General features: G+C 33.4%; 2 protein-coding genes across 6 annotated transcripts; one reads left to right on the top strand and one right to left on the bottom strand.

The window, feature by feature from the left end:
* Positions 1 to 4,908: 4,908 nt before the first annotated feature.
* On the top strand, positions 4,909 to 6,074 carry LOC110606553 (guanine nucleotide-binding protein subunit gamma 2). The gene is made up of 4 exons (XM_021745409.2): positions 4,909 to 5,458; positions 5,551 to 5,603; positions 5,689 to 5,724; positions 5,802 to 6,074. Exons 1-4 carry the CDS (start codon positions 5,288 to 5,290, stop codon positions 5,869 to 5,871), a joined length of 330 nt encoding a protein of 109 aa, XP_021601101.2. The 5' UTR covers positions 4,909 to 5,287; the 3' UTR covers positions 5,872 to 6,074.
* Positions 6,075 to 6,263: 189 nt separating this feature from the next.
* LOC110606160 (ubiquitin carboxyl-terminal hydrolase 26) lies at positions 6,264 to 19,078 on the bottom strand. Of its 5 annotated transcripts, none has more exons than XM_043952932.1 (15): positions 18,768 to 19,078; positions 18,042 to 18,135; positions 17,346 to 17,942; positions 16,652 to 16,907; positions 15,175 to 15,920; positions 14,824 to 14,935; positions 13,347 to 13,525; positions 12,532 to 12,816; positions 12,243 to 12,450; positions 11,736 to 11,807; positions 11,154 to 11,381; positions 10,755 to 11,018; positions 10,098 to 10,239; positions 7,548 to 7,740; positions 6,264 to 6,393 (listed from the first exon to the last, which is right to left on the bottom strand). In XM_043952932.1, the coding sequence occupies exons 2-14, from the start codon at positions 18,116 to 18,118 to the stop codon at positions 7,658 to 7,660; spliced, it is 3,249 nt and encodes a 1,082-aa protein (XP_043808867.1). In that variant the 5' UTR covers positions 18,119 to 18,135; positions 18,768 to 19,078; the 3' UTR covers positions 6,264 to 6,393; positions 7,548 to 7,657. The 5 variants fall into 5 exon arrangements, with proteins under 5 accessions (XP_043808867.1, XP_043808865.1, XP_043808866.1 ...); XM_043952930.1 differs by lacking the exon at positions 6,264 to 6,393 and adding an exon at positions 6,708 to 6,910; XM_043952931.1 differs by lacking the exon at positions 6,264 to 6,393 and adding an exon at positions 6,708 to 6,910 and having other exon boundaries at positions 18,042 to 18,130.
* Between the last annotated feature and the right edge of the window lie 5,375 nt (positions 19,079 to 24,453).

The following is a 24,453-nucleotide window of genomic DNA, read 5'->3' as shown; positions in this document are numbered from 1 at the left end:
TCAATTTAAAAAAAAAAATTAAGGTTTTGATTGATTGGAGATTAATTAAGTTAAAAAACTTTAAGTTTGCAATAGGTTAATATATCAGTTTATTCAGTTGCCATTTTATCTCAATTCTATAAAAATTTAAGGAAGTTGTTTTTTTTTTATTATTATAAATAAATAAATAAATAACCTGTTTCTACTGGGCTTCTATGGAGTTTGGACCAAATTGAAACCAACAATTTTCCAGAAATTTTATAATAATAAAAATTAAAAATAAAATAATAATTTATCTGAACTTTTACATTTCATTCAATTTTTTCATTAATAAAATATGTTAAATTATATTTTAAGATAAATAAAATACTTTAAATCTTTGATGAAAATTTATTTTGTAAAAATATAATTTTGTAAAAATTATTTTTTAATCAGACTAAATCGAAGATTAAGGATTGACTTTTATTTTTAGTTTATATCTAATTTATATGAAATTGCAAACTTGAAATCACCATTGCACTATAAAATTTCTCCCATTTAACATCAATCCAATTAGCGTTTTCTGCTTAAAAATTAAAAGCTATTCAATTTTCCTCAATATCTCAGCATGGGCACATTCTGATCCACGCTCGCATCTGGAACATGCAATTTGGCAAATGCAGCGTATAACTAATCACACTGTTTTCGAATTTATTTCTTATAAAAAAAATAAATTTTATTTATTTTAAACAAAATAATAATAAATTTAAATTGATTTATTTCCCTTATTATTCTTGTTATTTTTAAGTTAAATATAAATATGTATTTTATAAATAAAAAATATTTTTAACACTATTATTAATATTTTCATAATATTTAAAATCTAAACTTTAGTTTTTTTTACTATTAAAATATATAAATTAGATGGACACTCTTTTTTAGAAAAATTAACAAAATAATATAATAAATTTTTTAATATCAATTACAAATGCATACTTAATATTAAATTAAATTCTAAAGAAAATAGTTATTAATTAATAAAATATAAATAAATTTAAAATTAAAATAAAAAATAAAAGAAAGGAAAAAAAATAAGATTCTCAAAAGAACTAATTATATAATTTTGATAAAAAAAAACAAGATTTATTTTTAATTCAAAATTAATTCTCACCAAAATTTAAAATTAAGAATTAAATTCTTAACCCACAAAAGTTAAGAAAAAAGAATTAAATTTGAATCCACTCAAAATTTGAGATTCCAAACAAGAATCAAATGATTAGGGGTCATAGAAACTCAAATCAATTATTTACTTTGAGTCTCAATCCCCGGAGTTGAGTTTGGCACTTCTTCTCCGCCTATTCGATCTTTCTTCTTCTTCTGATGGTGTTTCCGATCCGCCCATGCACACTCTCATCTTCCATCTTCCTTATATCTCTTCCACCTCTCTCTTCACCATGCACAACTCCATGTCTATTGGTTTTTGTATGGTGTTGAGAAATGTTTGTTTCCCAACTCTTATCTTCTGAGCGACGGAAAAAAGATCACAGCAAGCCTTTCCCCAGGCCGAAGGCAGCTGAAACAAGCATCTACAGACTTCTCCAGCCTGTTGAGTTCATCATTAACTGCTTTCCTCAGAGCTTGGAATACCCATGCTGCCGTCTTTATCCAAGCTTGCCTCCCTCCTGTTGCAGTAAATGTATCCATTTGCACGACTTTATTGCCTTGCCATTGCATATACTACTCTTTTAGCACAGTCCAGGTTAGGGAGATGCAAGTTTAACATGCTTTAACCACGTTTGTACGAAGGTTTCTCGAGGCTTTTTGCCGATTTAAGGAAAGGAGATATTTTATTTGTGAATTTGAGATAAAAAAAAAATATTTATAAATTTAGGATTTAACAATCGAAAAATATGTGTGACAACTATTTAACAGGTGCTAGAATCTAGTGTTATATCATTATTTATATTTTTTTAATTTTTATATATGATTTCAAATTAGGATTTATTTATTTTTATTGGGCGCAATGTCATAATTTTTTTATTTTTTTAATTATTAAAATATTATAATTATATTAATTAATTAATATATTATTTTTATATTATATTAATTTAATAATTATATTTTTATTATAATAAATTTTATTAATTTTAATATATTTTTATAATAATATTATAATTAAATAATACTAATTATAAATTTATTTACCTGTTATTAAATATATATAAAAAACACTGAATTAAATAATTAATATAAATATTTAAAATTATAAAAATTAAATTTATTTTTATTGGATTGATTTGTGCTGTCGCACATAATCACATAATAATGTTAATTTATAGCAATATATATAATTATATAATGATAGTAATTTTATAACACTAAAATGATATAAGGTGAGTAATATTTTTAATTTAAATATTAATAATAAAATATATTAAATATTAATATATAAAATAAAATTATACTGTTAATCAATTTATTATATGATTAGATTTATTTATTTATTTATTTTCTTTTGATAATTTATAATTTAATATTTTCATATAATATCTAATAATAAAATAATATAATAATTTTAAATATTTTATACGTATTGTTTATAATTTATCAAAGAGAAAAAATAAATAAATTAAATAATTAATTTAATGAAGTGATTTTATATACTATAATAGTAAGATAATATTATAATTTTAAATATTTTAATGTGTAGTCCCTTTAATACTTTTATATATTAAAAATACTTTTATAAAATATAATAACCGTTTATAACTTATTTTAGTAATTTGTAGAAATTTTAGTAATTTATAGAGTTATAAAACAATATTATTAAATGATTAAAATATTACTGTATTAATTTATTAAAATAATAAAAAATTTTATCGAATAAATATATACTAAGAATTATTTTTCTATATCTAATCACAATTAAATTATTTTTATATATTTAATTATAATAGTCTGATATCTATAATAATTGAATTTACTTAGATGGAGAGAAAGGTGTTTTCTCCCCTTTATCCTCCCTTTTATCCTTTTTCTTTTGTCTGCTGGTAACATTCAAAGGCCTCTCTATTCCTATCTCTATAGGTCCGTACCTACGTAAGTGTCGGGACTCCTCTCAGCGTCAGGACCCTTTGCGTATGTGGGCAGGACTGCGAAGTGACTGAACCTACTGTATTTCTTCAAGTCACATCACCGGACTGGATTCTTTGCGTTGAAGGCTCACGGGCGGGCCAATCTACCTTCGTGTTTGGGTCAGGACCGAAGATGTTGGATCGATTAAAAATGTTGGATCGGCTAAGTGAGAGAAATCCGACAGTTATCAAATCATATAATAATATATTTCATAACTCCTCAAAATATTAAAATATTTATATTATTATGTGATTATTTACGACTGCATAATAACAGTCTAATAAAAATAAATTTAATTTTTATAATTTTAAATATTAATTCACTCACAGATTTAATATAATGGTAAGTATATTCGAATAAATCGGATAAATTTTAAATTCACTTTTCGATTTCTATTTAAAAAAAAATTTAAATATTATATATATATATATTTAATAATTGATAAATAAATTTATAATTAGTATTATTTAATTATAATATTATTATAAAAACATATTAAAATTAATAAAATATATTATAAAAAATTTATTATAATAAAAATATAATAAAAATATAATTATTAAATTAATATAATATAAAAATAATATATTAATTAATTAATATAATTATAATATTTTAATAAATAAAAAATAAAAACAAATAATAGCCTTACATCTCTCTAAGTGGCGCTAGATCATTTTTTTAAAAAATATTAATAATAGCGTGGCGCTATTTTATACCGATTAAACAAGCACCAAACATGTTTTTCGGCTGCAATTTGACAATCCGACACAAATAATTTTTTTTTAACTCTAAATTCATAAATAAAAAATATTCCACACTTAAATAGGCAAAAAGCCTGGTTTCTTGCTGCAAATGATATTTACCGGATCACTGGTGGAATGAAAACACCACCTAGGTGGGCCTGAATAAGGTTATTATGAAGTAAATGCCAGTTGTTTTCTTCCCCTGCTCTCTTAGGACTCTGCATCAGGCCAGAAATATAATGGCTTCTGCTTTCAGAGTCGCCAGTCATATGCCTGTTCAACTCAGTTAAATAGTAGAACTTATTGATTCTGAAACAAGCAAATTCTAATTAACAAGAATTAAGGGTTTAGAGAGACACAAAAGCATAGTAAATGCAGGGAAGTGAAATATCATTAGCTCAGAGGAGCTTCAGTCCCTCTATTAACATAATAAAAATTAAAACAAAAAATATATATATATATATATTAGAACGTATGTGACAAAGGCAAAGAGTATCAGTGATGATGTCTGCTCACTAGTTCAAGTTTAAAATATGCCTTACAAGATCACCCTTCAGTTATGGAGAACTAAGAAATCCAGTTCAGTTTAATCTACATATCAGATTCAGGAAGTCGATTCAATATAATATATAGATGTTCAGTGAACAAAAAACGTCAGCAACTTCACCAAGCATAATAGAGATATATTTTCATTATTCTGCAACTCGAAAGAAGTGGTGAGCCAAATTATTTCTCTGCACGAGTTCTCCTATTCTCCTCCTCCCTCTTGACTGCCAGCAACTCTGATTTTTTGTTTTCCTCCGCTGCTGCTTCTCCTTCTTCTTCTTCATCATCATACGATGATTATTGCTAATAGTATTTGCAGAGGCTGATGCTATAGTGCCAGGGGCGGGGCGTAGAATGGGCAAACTGATCTTTCAAGGGAAGCGGAAGGAGAAAGAATAGCTCTAGGAAAGAGTGGGATTCACGTCAAACACCGATCACTCTGTTAATGCTAAGCATCCATCTTCATCGTCATCCAATTAAATTGAGGAATAAAGAAACCTAAATTATTGGGCTTTTTGAGAAGGCCTAAACACCCAATCAGGCCCTAATAATTCATGCCAGAGAGCTTAGAATCCTTTGAAAATGAGGAACAGAATGAACAGTAGTGATCCGCTGCGGGAGAGATGATTGTGATAGGTCCCCAATAACCATTTCATCACAAATCCCACATGTTATCTGTCCTGTTCTCGTCTCTTTCAGTTCTTGCTTTAGTTGGTTTTTGTCGATTGCGTGAGTAACGCAATTTCCTTTTCTCCCTGTTCTTTATCATTTGTTTATAGTTTACTTCACACCATCTTCCCTTCAAAATTTCTCTATGCTTGCTCCACTCTTCGCAACCATCCATTAATTTCTGCTCACCTATAAGCCGGCGATAACGCCTCTTCTTTTTTGACATATTCTTCATGGACCCAGAATCGATACCGCCGGTTGATGACTCACTGTCAAGGAGTGAAAAGCAGCATACCACTACATCATCAACTCTCCTTCCCAAAACACAGCCTAAAGGTTTCCTTGGGAAACATCGGATGGCAGCTGCAATTTCCGATCTCCAAAGCCAAATCAACTTTCTCCAGGTTCATTAGTTTCCCAACTTTTTCTTCTGTAATTTCCTGCAATTAGGCCACAACTGAAAAAACTCGTTTTATTTATTTATGTAAATTGGCAGGAGGAGCTAGACCAACTTGAGGAGTTGGGTGAAGCCTCCATCGTTTGTAGAGAGTGAGCACTGTAGAGCATTTAAAGCCTTCACTATCTCCGTTTTCTTCTCTTTTTTTTTTATGATATTATTATATATCTCCTGCAGGATAATTTCAAGTGTTGAATCCATTCCGGATCCACTGTAAGCATAATCTTGTCGCCAAATATGAATACGAAGTTTTTTTATGGCTACAAGTGAGAAATTGATGGATTTTGTAGGACTAAAGGATCAACCAATATTAGCTGGGACCGGTGGTTCACAGGAGCTCCAAACTCCTGCAAGCGCTAGATCTAGCGAGCTTTTACAATTATCAGCAATCCAATTCATCCAATTCTCCCAAACATAACAAGTACAGCAGCTCCCAATCTTTTTGAGAAATCCCATGTCCTTTTTGGCTCAGAATTTGCAGATGCTACTTAACTCAGTATCCATGTACTCTTTGTACTCTGATTATTACAGTTCCGACTTCTTCAAAAGCAATCATTTTGGGAGTATGCTCAAGTTTCAAATTGGTGTCCAATGGCTGATTCGTTTCTGCTTTCCATACCAATCTAATGCTCATCGACAAACAAAAGATATCTCTTTAAACCTTTATGGAAGAAAATGATAAAATTTAGCCCAGTTTACGCCTTATCCCCCTTTCATTTAAATACCAATAATTTAATGCGGTTATACAAACACATTGTTTCCCCCTTTTCTGGAACGATGAAAATGAAAGTAGAACAGGTGAAATTTGCTTTCAGCAAGGCTTCAATGGGTCTGCAATCCTGCAATGGATGAATCATGGACGACACAACCTGGAGCTAGGAGCTGCAGTCCACAACATCAACCCGTTAAGGTGTTTATTAAGCGAATAGAAAAATCATCAACATAGTTGTTGCCATAACAGAGGATATTGAAGGGCGTGGCTAAGACCTCTGACATTCCATTCAACCATTGACGACATAGTCATTTCCTAGACCTTGAGACCCTTGACCTATCCAAAACAACATAAATTTCCCCTTTCTCTCTTAATGAACCCAATGAATAAATGGACAACACATCACATGGCGTGACTTTTAGCAAATTAAATAGGACCCCAAAAGAACAAGGCTACTAAAATCTAGCATCATCAAATCACACAGTTTTCACAACAATTGGCTAGCATGAAACCAGCTAAACACGTTTCATTTCCTTTCCAAGTGTTAGGCAAAAGTAGGGAATGAGGCAATACATCTGTACCTCTGTAAGTATAAATGTTACAAAATATTTTGGGAGCTTTACAAGTAGTATTGGACCACGCTTTCATAATACAAAAAGCCAAAAACACCGAGCTCAACTGCTGGTTCTGCAAAGGAAACGATAAAATGACTCATCAATGAATGCCTAATGCAGTTGCGGAGAATAATAGCAAGAGAGATAGAAGAGGACTATAAATACTTTAAACAAGCAAATACAATAAGAATTATCCAGGACAAAGCAGCAATCACAATGGGTGATTCACAGTACCTACCCTTCTCCTGTAAAATGAAATGTGTCCTTTCTAAATTACGTTGAGCTGAAGGCCATAACTATGAGGCCTTCTAGCAGGCTAAGTAACAGCAACTACTATGACAACTATAAATAGTCTAGCAGGCCAAGTAACAGTAACTACTACGACAACTAAAAATATTAAATAAAGATTTTACACATGATCCAGCATACCATTGTTAAACTATCTAGAATTAGTTTGAAATATTATTTTCATAATAAAGGGGCAAAAGAAAAGAAAAAAACAATAATTCTAGCTGTGTAAAATAGTACATCACTTTCCAAAAGAAAATGATGACTGAGATCCAGCATTTTAGTTGGATCCCTACTCATCACCTCTGGTACAACCAGTCACCAGATGCTGATTGGGAAGTATTTAAGATTAGCAAACAATCTGTTTTAAAGACAATATCATTATCTATACATAGAATAACATAAGATGTGTATATTCTTACCTCCGATAGGCAGGTCAAATATTCAAGCTGTTTTCTCTCCCCATATATATGTACAAAAAGGTGATGGGACATGAAGACAAGTACTTTCAGCATACATCTTAAATGACTGGTTAGGAAATATTTGAAGTCAAAAGTGTTCCACGAAAACCTTCCTCAGCATGCTGTGAAGTCATCTTCTGCTCAGCAAGCTCATCTGTTGAACACGTAGATCAGAAAAATCAGTACAAATTACAGCTACTTCAGTGCAGGAAATCTTTCAAATAATTTGCTTTTTGGATAAATAGAAATAACAAAAGGGCACCAAACTCATGAGCATGTATTAACAAAATTATTTACAGGATGAATAATTCATGAATCTAGAACATTTTGAGCATCACACAGCATTGCATCCTGTACCAAAAGTGAAGATTTAAATCCACCTACACAAAATAGGACTGAGAAGCATCTCGTATGTTTCCCTAAGGATCCCTCCCTAGAAAGTTTCCATGAAATGATATTGAGAGGATTAATGACCAAGCTAGATGTCTGCCACTTGATCATGTTGAATGCTTTAAATGAGAATCAGGTTTTTCGTGTTGAATGCTTTAAATGCACATCAGATTGACAAACACATGCATGCCACTACACACACATACACACAAAGACACACACAGAGAGAGGGAGAGAAAGAGAGATAGTCATTAAAAGTTTTACTTGGATTCCAGCATGTCTGATTGTAATGCTGGCTTTTTTCAAATATTTTGTACACTTCCTGATGCAGGACAATGAGTTCACTGGTCATATTGAATGTTATCTGCAGATGATGATACCTTGCCATCTTGGTGAATGAACAAATGAGGTAGTTAATTAAAAGTTAAAAGAGTTATGGAGAAGGTCTTGAGAGTAAGGGCTTTAGACTAACTAGATGTAACACATACTATGTGTATTGCAAGTTTGCCTTTTATGGAAGAAATGGAGGAGTGGTTTGATGGCTGGAGTTTTGGTGCATATATGCAACAAACTCAAGTATTTAGGTTCTATCATGCAAAATAACAGAATAATAAATGTGAATGTAAATCATAGGATCAAAACATGATGAACATAATGTAATGATGCAACTAATATGTAATGCAGCCGTAAGATCACTGGTAAAGTGAAAGCTAAGTCCTATGGAACTGTAATCAGGTTAGCTAAGTTATATGGGAGTGAACGTTGAGCATCTAAGGTATAACATATCCCCAAGATAAGTGTTTCACATATGCTGATGTCATTTGATATTACAATAATGGATAAGGTTAAGAGTGATCAAATCCTCCAGTGCGTGAGAACATCTATCTTGGTCATGTTCAACATAGAGAATCAACACTCCTATATAGAAATGGTATAAATTAACGGTAACATGAGTTGGGAGGAAAAAGGAAAGACTTAATAAAGTGGACAGAAGTAATATCAAAGATTTGCAATTTTAAATATAGATGTGAAACTAATATCAAACAGAGCTGAATAGCGAAAAATGGGATATAGTTGTCTCAAGTAGTTTTGGAATTGAGGTTTAGTTGTTGTTTTCTGATTCAGTATAGGTTACGCAACCAGCCTAATAATGCCTTTAGGCTGGGAAATCTCCAACAATTAAGAGTTAGGGTTTGAATTTAAGGAAGGCAGGAAGTTTAGGCGATTAAATTTGTGCTGGCTAAAGTGAGAAAATAGAAGAAATGAAAGGTTGTCTGGGGGCTGAAAAAAGTTCCCAAGGAATTGTAGGAGCAGAGAGAAAGGAGATAAAAGAATAGGAACATAAATCTAAGCACCATATTGTTAAGGCAAAAGGCGATAGGGTACCCAATGCCTAAGAGACATACATTTTGTTAGGACTTGGAAGAGCAAGAGACAGGAAGAGGAGAGTTTTTTGCTGCTGGTCTTTGGAGTGGAAGAGAGAAGGCTAGGTTTTCAGCTCATAAAAAAAAAAATCACTTACTCTTGCTTTAAAGAGGCAGTGCCTATGATGCCTGGCGCACCTCTGTCCAGAGGCAAGAGCCTCATTGAAGGGTGCCTTGGCTAGAGGCACCTTTAACAAAATAACTAAAGCACAAAGAAATTAGAAACCAAATCAAAATTCTCAAAATTTCTCTCATCAAAGACCTAAGAAAGAACTTAATATGGGTAACCGCAGAGAATTAGTAACAACTACTAGGATTTGTAATATGAAAAGTAAGAAAACTACATAACAGTTTTAGATTAGAGTACATCTTCCTAAATAAGAAAATCCCAAGGGGCAAAAGGAAACTAATTCCAAAAATAGTACAACCATCAATCCGAATTCTCATAATTAAGAATCAAATAACAAATATCATAAGTATGATTTTACTTCACTCATCACCTCCCCACTAATTCAAAAACGCCATATCCACATCCATGTATATTTATCAGGTACAAGTGTATAAAGAGAAGAGTCAAAGACATAAGTTCAAATCTGATGCCAAAATTTTATGATATAGTCAATATAACCCAAGTATCCATGGACTCCTAAGAAAATAACCAATTAGTTTAAATTAGTTTAACGAACAGTCTAATTACCAGCAATATCTCTATGCTCATGGATTTCAGAATCTTGAACCCAAAGCTTGTCTCCAGGGAATATATTCAAGTCTGCAAGAGTAGCACATTCCTGATCAAGTATCCTAGAACCTTTGTGTAGTATCTGGTTCTCCTTAACTACCTGAACCAAAAAAAAATAATAATAATAAGTTAAAGGATGCTTGTGGCCATAAAGCCTGCCAACAACACTCCATGGTAATAAGATGAATGAAGTTAAACAACAATGGAAGCAAGGTTAATCTTGAAAATGCAATAACAAAGTACATAACCAAATGAAACTGCAGGTCATCAAGGAGAATCTCAAAGGGATGCATATATTTAATGCAGGATGCACATCATTCTCATATTGAGTGCAAGCCTCACGGCAATGGTAACATCAATTGCCAAGAGAGGTCAGGCACTCACAGAAATAGCATCCTTGGAAATACAAGGGCCTGAAGGCTACAACTTTATACCCCAGAGGTCATCAAATTACAGAACTAGCCTCATTGAAAACACAAGGGAAAGGACCAGAAGGCTACATGATATCTCTTATACGATGCATGTAATTATTGCATTCAACATATTAATTCCTATATCATCTCATGCATCGAATATCAAAATCAAGATATTCATATATAAATTAATGTAGCTTACCCCAAGTGATTCCCATATCATCATTTTTAGCTGGTATATAGACGTAGAACCGGAAACCTTTAAATTTACTGAGTTGCCATAACTGGTCTTTCGAGAGCGTTTGGAGGCCCGTCGATCAGGCTCAGTAGCTGTCTCAGATGCTTCCAGAATTGATCGTGGAGCTTCCTTACCACGTACAAGGGATACATATATGTCACCATCAGAGTAGTTAAGTTTCTGCATCAACTTACAACTTTCTCGTTCACCTATGCAGTCCTCGCAGATCTAGCAGGATTAATAAACACCATAATCAGATAAAGAAACAAAAGTTGAAAGTTCACCTGAAGATTGCAAAAATTTTAACTGAAGCAAATGATGTTTCACATATAAAAAAGAGAAACATGGTTAAGCTTCCATTACCTCCGGACAAGTCCTAATTATTGGCTGTCTGGTCTCAGTCTCCTTATTTACTTCATCTTGAGGATTCTGATGCTCCTCAGTAATTGTCTCTTCACAGGAGCCAGCTAAATTACTTTGTGCAACATTATCAGGCTCGATAATTGCAGATATGCCCTTGTCCTTATTACCACCCCACTCTTCACAGAAGTTGTTCCAGTCATTCTCAGTAATAATTGTTAAGCCATCTGTCTAAAATCCAAGGATGGGGGAGCATAGGGAGAAATTCATTACTGTAGAGCAGTCATAGCAATAGTGACTATTCATTTTACTCGCTTTGTATTTTACTCATTTCTGCTGGTTCGATCAAGTAGTAATTGGCTTTAAGCAGAAATGGTCAATTCATTTATTTTCCAGGGGAGCTAGATCGAGTTGCTCCAGGGCCCAACAAATGATAAGTACAAGATTGAAAAAGGAAGTTCTAGCCTAGGTTACCACTGCTAATGGCATCTTTCCCTTTTAGGACACTTTAAATCAAATAACATAAGTTCTGTTTATAAATCTATATTCCTACTTGCCAAATATATATAATAATATCACACTTACCATAGAGCCCTTTTGGAAAAGTATTCCACGTTTGGACATCAGGTCAGGAGGCCTCTCTAGGAGCCGTGAATGCTGAAAAAAGGAAATAGGAGAGGGAGAAAACAAACATAACATTACAATTTACATATTTATGATTAAAATATGGCTAAAAATGAAAACAAAACGAGCTTCATATGTCCCAAGACATTTGTCACATTCTAATCCCATGTTGAGTTGTTGACCATAGAATATCTTTGGTCCTTGCCTAATTGCTTTGTTCATATCAATATTCACAAAAAACTCATTCCATACAATACTGAAACTTAGCAAAAAATGATTTAAGGTTAGAGAGGCAGAGCTGAATTCAACTCAATGGCGAATGGAGGAGAAAGCAGGGATTAAAAGGAGAAAAGTCCAGTTCTCAAATACAAAAAGTGAATTCATGCATTACTGACTACAGGAAAAAAAATTCTGGGGTAGTACTAACTGAACAATGTAACAGAATTTTCAGGCAAATTAGCAAGTTACCTTTTCGCATTTTAATGAATCAATGACAAAATCAAGAGTATCAGGTTCCACAGATGAGGAAACATTCTTGCCACTAGCAGTTACATAGTTCCTCCACTTTGTAAGCCATGAAGAGGGGACCAAGTAATAAGAGCATTGTAAAGAAAGGGGAATACTTTTTCCCATAGCCAATTTCTCATGATTCTGACGTTGTTTAAGTTTCACTGCTCTGCAATGAGGACACAGGAAATAAAAAACAAGCATGAACACAAAAAGTTAGTTCTGTGCCATTAATATGCAGGAATATTACCTTAGAGAATCTTCCAAGCAAGCAACTTCAGAAAGCTCATCACAGCATTGAGGGCACTGCTCAGAATCTGAAGGAAAAGTTGTACAACCCAAGGGATCATCAGGTTTTACTGCAATGGCATCCTCATAAATGAACAGCCAGAGTTCCTCTGGAATCAGCAATCGCTTGGCACCCGGGGCTTGCTCAGGCAGAAGCTGCCCATGTGTACACCTAATTGAAAGTGTTGGCCCTGCATCAGCCTCACTTGGAGCATCGAGGTTCTTTCTTCTCACCCATTGCTGTAACCTACAAGCGAAAAAGGAACAGAATCAGTAGAAACATGCCCAAGCTCCACACAGAGCGAAAAAACTAAGTGATGGATGTCGAAACCACAAAAAATAACCTATCCAAATCCAACAAATATAAATTGCGTATAGAGTAAATAGGATTGAATCCACAAAGAATTAATAAAAAAAACCTCCAATCAATAACTAGGAAAATAAACAAGAAAGTAAAAGGGGGGGATTTTGATCAAGATTCAACTAAAATAAAAACGAGACAATTAAAGAAAGCAGTAATCAAGAGAATATCAAATTTAAAATGTATGTTGAATATGTGCATCATCACTAAGGTTCAAAGATCATAATGATACATATGCCTTAAAATTTCAAGTGGTGCATAGGGAAAAAATGGATATCAAAAAGCAATACAACTGTTATGATCAGTTGGTTCCTAAAAATGGTAAATCCTTTTAGTAAGCCACATCTAATCATTGATACAAGCAAACAAAATTCATTTGGAAAAAAGTGGGAAAGAAGTACAAGATTAAATCTTACCATGTCTTAGATACATAGTATGTTCCATCTAGACGCTTCCCTGCAAGTACGTCACTTGCCAGATCCCTCATTAATGTCCTCCGATCCCTATAGCTATCAGCAAAGACGACAGATTGTGCACCATCAATAAGGCAGGCCATGCAGTAGTCATTATTTGTCAGTGGTGGCCCTCCTTCATACTGAATTTTACAAACATTTAACAGAAAATTCAGCAATGATTTCACAGCCCAGCAAATCAGCAATAAGCAAGAGAAAAAAACAAGGGGAGGAAGGAGAAAGAACTTGAAGAAGTTAAACATGAGCTCAAGAAAGGAGAAGTGAAAAAAAAAAAACAAGAAATATGGCTCTCAATCAAAATTGTAAATAATACTTTTAAATATTTCATGTAGAAAAGAGAAAGTTACATACAATCTTGCACTCATCTGGGCAATTAGCCAAGTACAGGTGCCTTCAGACCCATAAGGTGAGGTAATTACATTGAGGCATGCCTTGCCCCATGTGGGAGGCACTTGAGGTGAGTACCAAGAATATCTAACCCTCCCCCCCCCCCCCCCCTTTTACCATTGACTTGCTATGCCAGCCTTGAATTTAAGACAACCCATAGTAGCAAAAGAACTTGTGCATTTACTTTTTGTGCCTCTGAATTCCTTCTTATCAACTTACTTAAAATGTCTCTTTGTTTAGCTATATGCCTTGAGCTTTTACCCTTGGCTATTGTAATACCAAAATAGAATAGTATTTCTTCAGATGTTATCAAATAATCAATTCATTTCTCCCTCAAATGAAACTTTTTTTCTCCCCTCACTTTCAGCCATATAATGTTTCTATGCTGTTTTCTATTTTATTTTATCTTTAATTTCTTATAGATAACAAAGACTAGCAATTTCATACTCAGGGCTTCATGTACCCTTCTGTCAACTTCTTGAATACAATTTCCCATTTTCACCATTCCATGGAGTTGTAAATGTGAAGCTCACTTCTTCCCCCAAATTTCCTTGTTATTTCTTCCTATATAACTCCAATGCACAAGCCAAACAAAATAAAGATTATTGTAATCATAGAAATAAATATTAATGGTTCTTGGAGAAACAAAATGTGATGAAACTTGTACAGCATTTTAATTCAATAAAACTTCATCTCATTGTTCATAGCATTTTTTATTTTATTGCATTAGATTATGTTTAATTACATCTTAATGTAATGCTCATAGTGTTAATGTTACAAAATTAACAAAAAAAAAAGACGTTTTTTTTGGTTTGGGGGGGGGGGGCGGGCGGGTGTAAGTTTACTTATTACACAATCCTTAATATACTCAACACATGCCCTTTTGGCACCTTAGCACCTCAGTTTGTCTGGGAGACCTAGCACATAGAATGCATCTTTCACCTTTAGGCTATACAGAAACATAATTAGCCAGGAAAGCAGCGACAGATACAGTTCTCTGGACATAAGTGAGACAATGTACACTTGTAGATACCTTAGAGAACAATTTGGTCCAAGCTGCAGCAGACATCCGTTTCATGGAGCCAACTTTTGACACTGGGACTTTTCCATGCGAGCATTGGATAGGGGTATTATCCAATATACTGCTAGAAATTATAAACAAAACCATAAAAGCTTACAGATAAGTTGCCAAAGTGTGTCATGAATATCACTATAGAAAAAAAAATATATTAGCAAAAACTCATTAAGGTAAAGCATAAGAAGTACAAAAACCTTTTATCCCAGAGGTAGGAGACATGTATAGGTACATAATACAAGCAAATAAAAAGAAGAGAAACTTCAAATGGATGCACATAACAAGCATGATATAGAATCTTGAGCTTACGGTGGAGTAAGGTTATCCGCCCATTGGCGAAGCCAGTCCATGGAAACCCAATAAGTTGGTTCTTCAAATGACTGGACAGGAGCTTCAGAAAGAACTGATCGCACTTCTTGTCTCCTTTCGGTGATATGGTTCATCTCACTGTCCTTCTTCAGCTTGTACTGTTCACAAGCTTCAAGATATGATGCATTCAATTTGTTTATTTCTTCAAAAAGGTGAGATGGAAGAGAAGTATCATGTGAAGAACTCTCACAACCTTCTATTTCATTTTTGCTGGCACCAAAAACCACATGTATTTTCTCATTTACCTTCTTAGTACGCCTAAGATTATACATCAGCATATATGCATCACAGGATGAGAACACCTCTACATGGCTGTCGGTACTAGATTTCAAAGAATGTAGCTGAACAGAATCTACATGATTTCCATTGGCAAGAGCATGTTTTTCTTCCATGTTAGCTGGTGGCTCACTGTGAACAACTTTAGATGTAGAACTTGAAGAGCCTTCTCCAAAGGGATGAAATCCTAAGTTTGAGACATGCTCATCATCAAATTCCCACCACTGCCCAGTATTTTCATCCTTAATATGAGCAATGTAATGGCCACTGTTTACAGCAGTTCCCTTATGAATCAATACAGCTGACAAGTCATATACCCAATCCAACTGAGAAGGTTCAGACAGCCTCTGCTGCATATCCAATACTCCAGGGAAACAAAATGCTGATGTGATTTTCTTCTTTGTTGTGGTCTACTGACAGAAATCAATATACAGACAAAAAAGAAGAGGCTCAAATATATATATTTGTAGATGCTAAGAAACTAGTTTTCCATTATAGCCACTGGTAAAGTCCTCAGATGAGAACTATAGGTAAAAACATTAAGTTGATAGCAAGAGTTGAAATTCAAAATATCAAACCACTGTTAAGCCGAAATAATAAAAACAAAACTCAGAAAACCTTGCACCATTCACAAGAAAAAACTATTAGCAGCAAATGACTTATTAACTGTATCCAGTGTTGAGTCAGCATTCTATGACGTGCCTATAGATATAAAATTAGGAACATCCATAGACATAACATCAAAGAATAAGCAATTAACAAATTGCACACGTCAAATATCCACTTTACAAAACTGACACAAAATCTATGAGTAATTATTTCCTCCGAATGCAGTCACACATCCATAAACACATTCTTCTTCCTTCAAGAAAAATCATTGAATAAGAAACCAAATGCAAGATATAGCATCTATTGTTCTCATAAAGCATATATAATGTACATGCACACATACATACATAGATATGTGTGTGTGTGTGAATATATATATATATCCATGTATGCAAGTATGCATGTATATAAAGAAAGAAAGCTACATTTCCAATTGCCTTAAAAAATTAAATATTCTGTCAACTCATACAATTTTAACAATAAAATCAAAAGAAATACAAAATTGTGCTTTCAAAAACACGTCATAAAGTACCTTTGGAAGGAAAACACAACGCTTGAGCTGAAAATTCAGGACCTCAGGCAGAGTTCTTAATTTGATGCTGCGAATAGCATCAACTCGGGCCTTACACAGCTCACAAAAATATTGATTCTCGCCATGAAGCTCTTCCACACTAAGGTAATCATCCAAACTCTCATCTAAGCTTTTCAACCCTTTTACATTCAACTCCAGTTCATAGAAGTCCTCCATCTTTGAAGATGCTTCAGAATCTCTTCCACATTTAGAGCACCTGCATACAGAAGAAAAAAGAAAGGTCAATTTGCTAAGTTTGCTTCTGAAAGAAACATTTTGCCTTTCTTTTTGGAATTCTAGTACAATATAAAGGAACTCTCAAGCTCAAGAATAAATTATATGCATCCTTTTTTTGTTGTGGTAGTTACCATAACGTCTACATTTCATTTCTTCCTTGTTTATTAGGCTCTTCAATTCCATTCTGAAGGAAGGCTACATATACACTTTATCACTCATTATCATTCTATAATGGGTCATCATTCACCCTATCTTCTGAATCGCAGTAGAGAGGAAGAGAGATAGCTCACATCGTTGAGGCATCAAATAAAATTGTGCAAAAGAAAAATTATTGATCATTTTTACATTTTTTGGATGATCAATAAATGCCAAACAACAAAATTCTTATTAAAGGTTTTCAAATTAGCATTTGCCTTACGTTGTTACATGTGACACGCTTCCACGGAAGAGATCTTGAACAATAGTTCTTGCTTTAAGAACATTAGAATGGTTTAGACAACGCTCAAGCAAGGAAAGAAGTAAGGTCAAGAACTCATGGCTATCCTGCTGAACTCCATTATCTAACTCCAGTGTCTTTATAAATGGAGCTGAGTCGATAAAAGCCATCTTACTAGAATGCAACTGTGCAAAAAGCCGAGCAAGCTGATCCAAAACAGGATGTTGCTTCAGTACTTCTGGTTCGACAGAGAAAACACCTTCTCGGAAAGATGTATTCATGTAAAGATATTGTAGTATGCTATTGGCATAACATGTTGCTCCCAGATTTGTGAGTCCAGCAGGTGAATCAGCAGAAGCACGAAGATCTTTGCATGGGTCTGGACCAAGGGCTTGAATGATATCCGACAATTTCTGCCATAAGCCAGATTTCCGACTCCCGTTAGGTGGTGGAATCAATCCACAAAAGCAGTTGGGATTATCTTTAGTGTTCACACGGCAGCCTTGACAAACTGGCTTCTGAACCATGTACAACTGATTTACATCGTCATTGGAAATTTCACCAGTAGCATGAATTTTCCTACACAAAGTACCAAACAAGATGCAAAATAATACATAAAAGAATATGCACATGAAGCAGAAAAAATATACAACCTACAAGAAAGACAAACATTAGTACCTCAAAATTTCGGAAGTAATATTAACATTATCTGGTCTGTGTCTTTTATTTTTGCTGCGTGTAGTTGGTCGGCTCATTGTACCACCGACCTATTCTGCAAAGAAGAGGAGATCATTTAGGGTGTAATAAAACTAGCTAAGTAGAGTTTTATGAAGATCAGGCTCGTTTATAAAAACCTTTATTAGAGGTAGGTTCAATTGAAACTTGTTAACATCTTTCTGAGCTCAAGTTGTAGCTTGGCTCAAAAACATAATTGACTCCCTGAGCTCAACAACAAAGCTTGAGCTCGAGAATTAAGAAGCTAGAGGTCGAGCTCCAATTGAAAACACAAATGAATAAACTCAAAACACAGATAAAAAGGAAGCTCAGAGCTTCTGTCTAACCACAAATAAATACACTCAAAACACATACGAAATGGAAGCTCAGAACTTTTGTCCAACCAAACCACAAATGTGATGGAAACCAAAAACCAAAATAGGTAGCTTAGGCAATTCAATAAGTCTATTGGTAATTTACTATCAAGATCATAAATCTATTGGTAATTCAATAAAAAAAAATCCTATGAATTAGTGATACAGAAAATAGTTTATTAGCAAAAATCTCACACTAAAGTGAAGCAGGGACGACTTTGGATTGTAAACCCACAGAATTGGGAGTGAGGAATTTTTGGGTTCAATCTGAGCTATTATAAGCCATACTAAGAATTTGGCAAAGATTTTAATGTACCTGAGACAAAGTAAGAGATAAATGCAAGTTCAGTCTGAATCGAAGGAGGCGAAAGGCGCTGGAGATGCTGAACTGCTTAGGGCACGCGGCGGAAGGGATGGCAGGAGGCTTCAGATGAGGCCGGACGGCTCAGGCTGGTAGTACGGCTACGGCAGCTGGAGATTGCAGAACTGCAACAGGGATTGGGAATCGGTTTGGACGCGGACGATGGGAATTCGGAAGAGCCCTGTATCGCTGGATCGGGAGGCACATGGGAGGGCAGACCAATTTTTCTATTTTTTTTTTTTTTTTACCGGATGTCAGACCAATTTGAGCTGTTATTCAATTCAAAGACTGTTAAGTTAAAAAATCACTTAATTTTGATGGACTGGTATTAAATATATTTCTTGTAATTGAGTAATTTTAAATTGGTTCATAAAAAAAATCTAAGGGGAAAAAATGTAAAATATATATATATATATATGAATAATGTGGTTTTACTTTTTTTTATTTATATAATTTAATTTATATTAAAATAGTATTTTATGATATTATGTTATTAATAAAAATAAAAATTTTAAATATTATTGAAATATATTGATACAATAAATAAAATGTAATTAATAACTAATATTATTTTAACTTTTTTAGTGAGAGTACAAAAATTTTTATTAATTTTTTATTTTAATATTTATAATTTATCTTCAGATCAATATTTTATGACAGCTATAATTAATACTATAAAGTATTGCTTCAATACAAATGAATTACATTATTAAATTTAAAAATTAATAAAATTGTAAATATTTTTTATATTTTTGCAAAGTCTAAAATGTTATGTTAATTAAATCTTATATCTAAAACTTTAAAGGTTGTATAATAAAACTAGATTTTTAGAATTAAATTAAAGTTCTATATTTTATATTAGTAGAATATAGTCTTTTAATTTAAAACTTATATTGAGAGTAAATATATTTTATATTTATTATATGTGGTATTAAATATATTATATTGAATAATTATAAATAATTTTATTGATAAAAAATGATATTATTGAGATAAAAAAAATATATATTTTAATAACTATTTTATTAACTAAATAAAATTTTAGAAATTATATTGTAATTTATTTTTTAAAATTTAATTTAATATTAAAAACAGAAAAAAATTAATTCTATTATCTAATACTTAAAATTTTAAATATAATTATAAATTATCATAAATATTTAAATTTTTATTCAATAAATTTTTTAAAATTATATAATTATGTTTGATGAATTATATATATATATTTTATAATTGAATAATTTTGCTTAATGTGTCTTAAATGTAATTTTTTATAATTGAATTATTTAATTTACAAATTATTATATATAATATCTTGAAAAATATATTATTTATATTTGAGAGATAAATAATTAAGTTCAAAAAGTATATATATATATATATATATATATATATAAAGAGAGAATAAATATAAAATTCTCATAAATATATTAGGGAGTATATATATATAATAGCGACTAAAAAATAAATTACAATATTTATTTTTTATAAATATGAAATTTTTAATTTTAAGAAAGAATAATATTAAACTACTCATTTTAATATCGGTTGATATATATATAATTTTTTAATTTTATAATAATAAATATTATAATTATCGTAATTATTTTTTAATATTTTCAAGACACTATCTTATAAATAATAGTAGAAAATTAAAAACCAAAGGCAGATACCATAGCCAAATAGATACTCAATAAACACAAAAACCACAATCTCTCTAATGGAAGCATTATTTATATACTGGCAGAATACAGTACAATAATTAATTTTATTTTTAATATAATATTTTAAAATTTATTTTTTAATTATTTAGATTTCAAATAATAATTAGTTTTCATTTGAACTTAGTTTCTTAATTAATTTAACTTTAATATTTTTTTACTTTATTTTGTAATATCTTTCAATTAATTTATATCATAATTAATAAAAATTATATTATATTATTTATAGAAATCATTTAAAACTTTATTGGTTTAATTGGTCAGACCAATTTAATTACATTATGTTAATTTTTATATAATAAAATGATGAATATTGATTATTTTGAAATTCAATTTATTAGTGTAATCCATTATTTCTAAAATTAAAAACAATAATTTTTAGAATGCACTCATATGCTTTACTCACATCAAGCTTGACTGCCATCCTAAAATTCTTCCAGTTCTTGCGAAGATTTAGGCTATGCAAAACTCCGTGATTAATCAAAATATTATCTGAAATTAGTTGATCCTTAAGGAAGACATTTTGCTCGGGGCTAATGATAGAATTCATATGAATTTGAAGTCTATTTGTGATGACCTTTGCAATTATCTTATAGAAAACATTGCACAACCCGATGAGTCGAAGATCACGCATATACTGAACTTGCTTAACTTTTGGTATAAGGGAAATGATGGTGTGATTGATAAAGTCCGGAACAATGATCTCACAGTACTGCTGAAAAAAGATTGCAGTTAATCCATCCTCCCCCGGGGCTTTCGAAGGGTGTATGGAGAATACAGCTCGTTTTATCTCATCTATGCCCACCAGTCGAATTAGATCTGCATTAATGTCCTCTGAAATTCTACTCTGGAACCCTTCTGTGAAAATATGCAAATTAGATGGGCATGTGGATGTATAAATGGAAGAGAAGTACTGTTCAGCTATATTTTGTACTTCCGCGAGATCAGATTTCCATTGCCCCTGACAGGCCCATAATCAGGTTCCTCTTCCTTCCTTGGAGAGCAGTAGCGTGAAAGAATGCAAAATTTTTGTCTCCAGATTTTAGCCAAGAGATTGAAGCCTTCTGTTCCCAAAATTCTTCCTCCCTACGAACTTCTATGGCTAGCTCTTTTTCCAACCCCCGGATCAGTTCAAAATCAACCTGAGATGAATTCGACTTGCATGGCAGAAGACGGGCTTGAATGTAATCAATTCGTACTCTCAAATTAAGATTACTCTGTTTACTCCAACCATTGAGAGCATGTCAACAAGCTTTCAATTTTGAGAAAGTTTTAAAGAGAGTTAAACATGTGTTGATTGAATTCCATGCCCCTTCAATCACATCTCGTGTCTGATGATACCCATCTTGAATCAAACCGAAAGAAACGATTTGGTTTAGGCAGATAAGGATCTAGATCAATCAACAATGGTCTATGATCAGACCCCACATCTTCAAGATGGGAAACTGACACATTCGGATAAAGTGAAAGCCAATTGTATGAAACCAGGACTCGATACATCCATTAGTGCAGCCTGAGATACAAAATTTCTGAAAACCTGAGCAATATTTTCAGATAGCTCCTCACCACCTGACTTTTCCCAAGACCATAACACACAGTTGAAATCTCCCAGGAAGATAAAGGGTTCAGAAAGACCATTTTTGTATTCAAGGAGAAATTTTAGCTGCCTTTAACCTTCCTGATGTTCACAACTTGCATAGACCAGGATTGTATTCCAAGAGACATTTTTTGCTAAATCAACAATTTCTACATGAATAAAAAAGGAACTGTATTTCACTAAGGAGACTGACATATCACTTTTCCAGGCCACACATAAACCACCAGAAGCTCCCCAAGAATCAACCACAAACGCCTCAAAGAAACCACTAGAAACAAAAAATTAGGGGGAATGGGATGAGCAAATCCCTTCGATATTATGGATTGTCAAGGGATTCACCATACCCCTGACAATTCCAGCACAAGAACTTCATTGATGACTGTGGGACCAATTCGGGCTGGCCTCCTCCACCTCAGTAGAAGAATAACAAGATTTCTTACCCTTTCCATCCGCTTCAAGTGCAACTCCCGTTCTCTTCAAATTAGCCACAGGAATGTGGTGATCAAGTTCCTGGTCTCCTGTACATCAATTTCCTTTACAATAACACTGGAACTGGTACTTTTCTTCTGATTTCTAGGCAATTGTTACCTTTTCTTCCTTTCCTACCAAGAAGGCAGCGAGATGAATCAACTGGTCGAAAGTCATAAAGTCTTCTGGTCCCAAAACCTTCTTCTCAATTCTTAACAGTGGACATTTGGACAGAAACTCCAATTTCCGATTATGCCATTTCTCACCACAATGGGCCTGAGTAGGAGTCTTCCTAAATTCTGAAAGGAAAGATCCAGTGGGCTGGTGGCCTTCAGATCTGGAGTCAGTAAGAGTGGTCTGTCCACCACGATTCAATTCAGGATCTGGCAACAAGGAGATGGGCTGGGCTTGAAGGGGGTTCCTGGGCCATACCAGCGACTTTGGCTTCCAGAGATTTATTAGCCCAACCTGTTTTTCCTCTGGTAAAGGTCTTATCACCATCTTCTTTGTCTAGCTGAGAGCATGCAAAAACATTTAAGGTTTGAAGACATAGGTAATTGCATAGAAAAGGAAAGGTTTTGAAAAGTCCTTGCACATCCACCTTGGACTTCCCAATTGTTTGAAGATATTCCTTAAATAACTGAGGAATCTCATCAGGAGATAGAGATAGGTTCAAATTCTTATGCTTTGAAAGGAAAAAGGGTGCACTGCTCGAGGGAACAGATTTGGAGCTGCAGCTGACTTTTGGGATCTCTAATGTAAAGCTTTTTTCCAGAATTGGTAAATGCATTAAATCCGTTGCAGGAGCTTCAACGATAGCATTTCCAGTCACCTCATTACCGTTGGACGGTACCCGAGGTGCCTCCTTAATTCGCTCTTGAATCTGATCTGGTAAGGCCTCTTGAAATGGTCGATTAATGTTTGTGGTGACATCAATCTGTAAGGTAATGCTGGCGGCGGATGGAAGCGTCATTTTTGTTTCCCTTGTCCTTCTTGGTGAGAGGACTTTCATCCATGGTCCGAATGCCAATCTCCTTCCACTTGCTTTGTGCTCAGATGGCAATCTCTAAATTTGGCAAGATGCGCTAAAATGACCAGCCATTCCACAGTTAAAGCATAGGTCTGGTAGGCATTCATATTTAAAATTGACCCATTGGATTGTCCCGTCTTCTTTCCTCCTATGAAACCCTGTTAGGAAGGGTTTGGTGAGAGGAATGGAGGCCCGAATTCTCAGAACATCGGAATCTTAGGGAGGATAGTTGAGATAGATCTTGTTCAATGAAACCCCCTAGAAAATTTCCAAGAGAATTAGCGTTGAGAGAAGTTATAGTGTTGGGTGGCAGACCAAACACCTGAACCCAAAAGGGTTAGCAATCCAAGGAGAGTTCCTCAAATGACAGCTGTGGGGGCCATTCTCTGAGAACCAGCAGGTAGTTATGTATTGTCCAAGGTCTGTTCTTGAGGTTGTGAAACGGAAAATGAACATATTGTTACCTCTAAGTTCCACTTGTACTTCATTAATATTCTGCCAAATTTGAGGGAGAATGGTTTTGATGGTGTTAGCGCTGAAAGACTTTCCTGCCATTGATTTACCTACCAGCACCAATTCTCGAGCCTGTGAGACTTGAATGCTGTCCATTTCTAGAGTTAGAGTAGGTTCCCTACAGTGGAGATTTTCTGTTAGGGCTAATAACTCACTAATTTCTTTCTCTATTAAGATGGAAAAGGGGTGAAGGGAAAGGTGGTTGGTGGAGGTTGTTGAGAGTAAAGGACGAGGGGAGGTGTTTGGAAGAAAGACTGTATGAATGGAGAGGAGAGAAGAAGGAGCTGAACTGATGTCAAAAAGAACAAGGAA

This window comes from Manihot esculenta, chromosome 18 (assembly GCF_001659605.2).
Source record: "Manihot esculenta cultivar AM560-2 chromosome 18, M.esculenta_v8, whole genome shotgun sequence".
Taxonomy (NCBI): Eukaryota; Viridiplantae; Streptophyta; class Magnoliopsida; order Malpighiales; family Euphorbiaceae; genus Manihot; species Manihot esculenta.
This window is presented reverse-complemented; position numbering and strand designations above follow the sequence as displayed.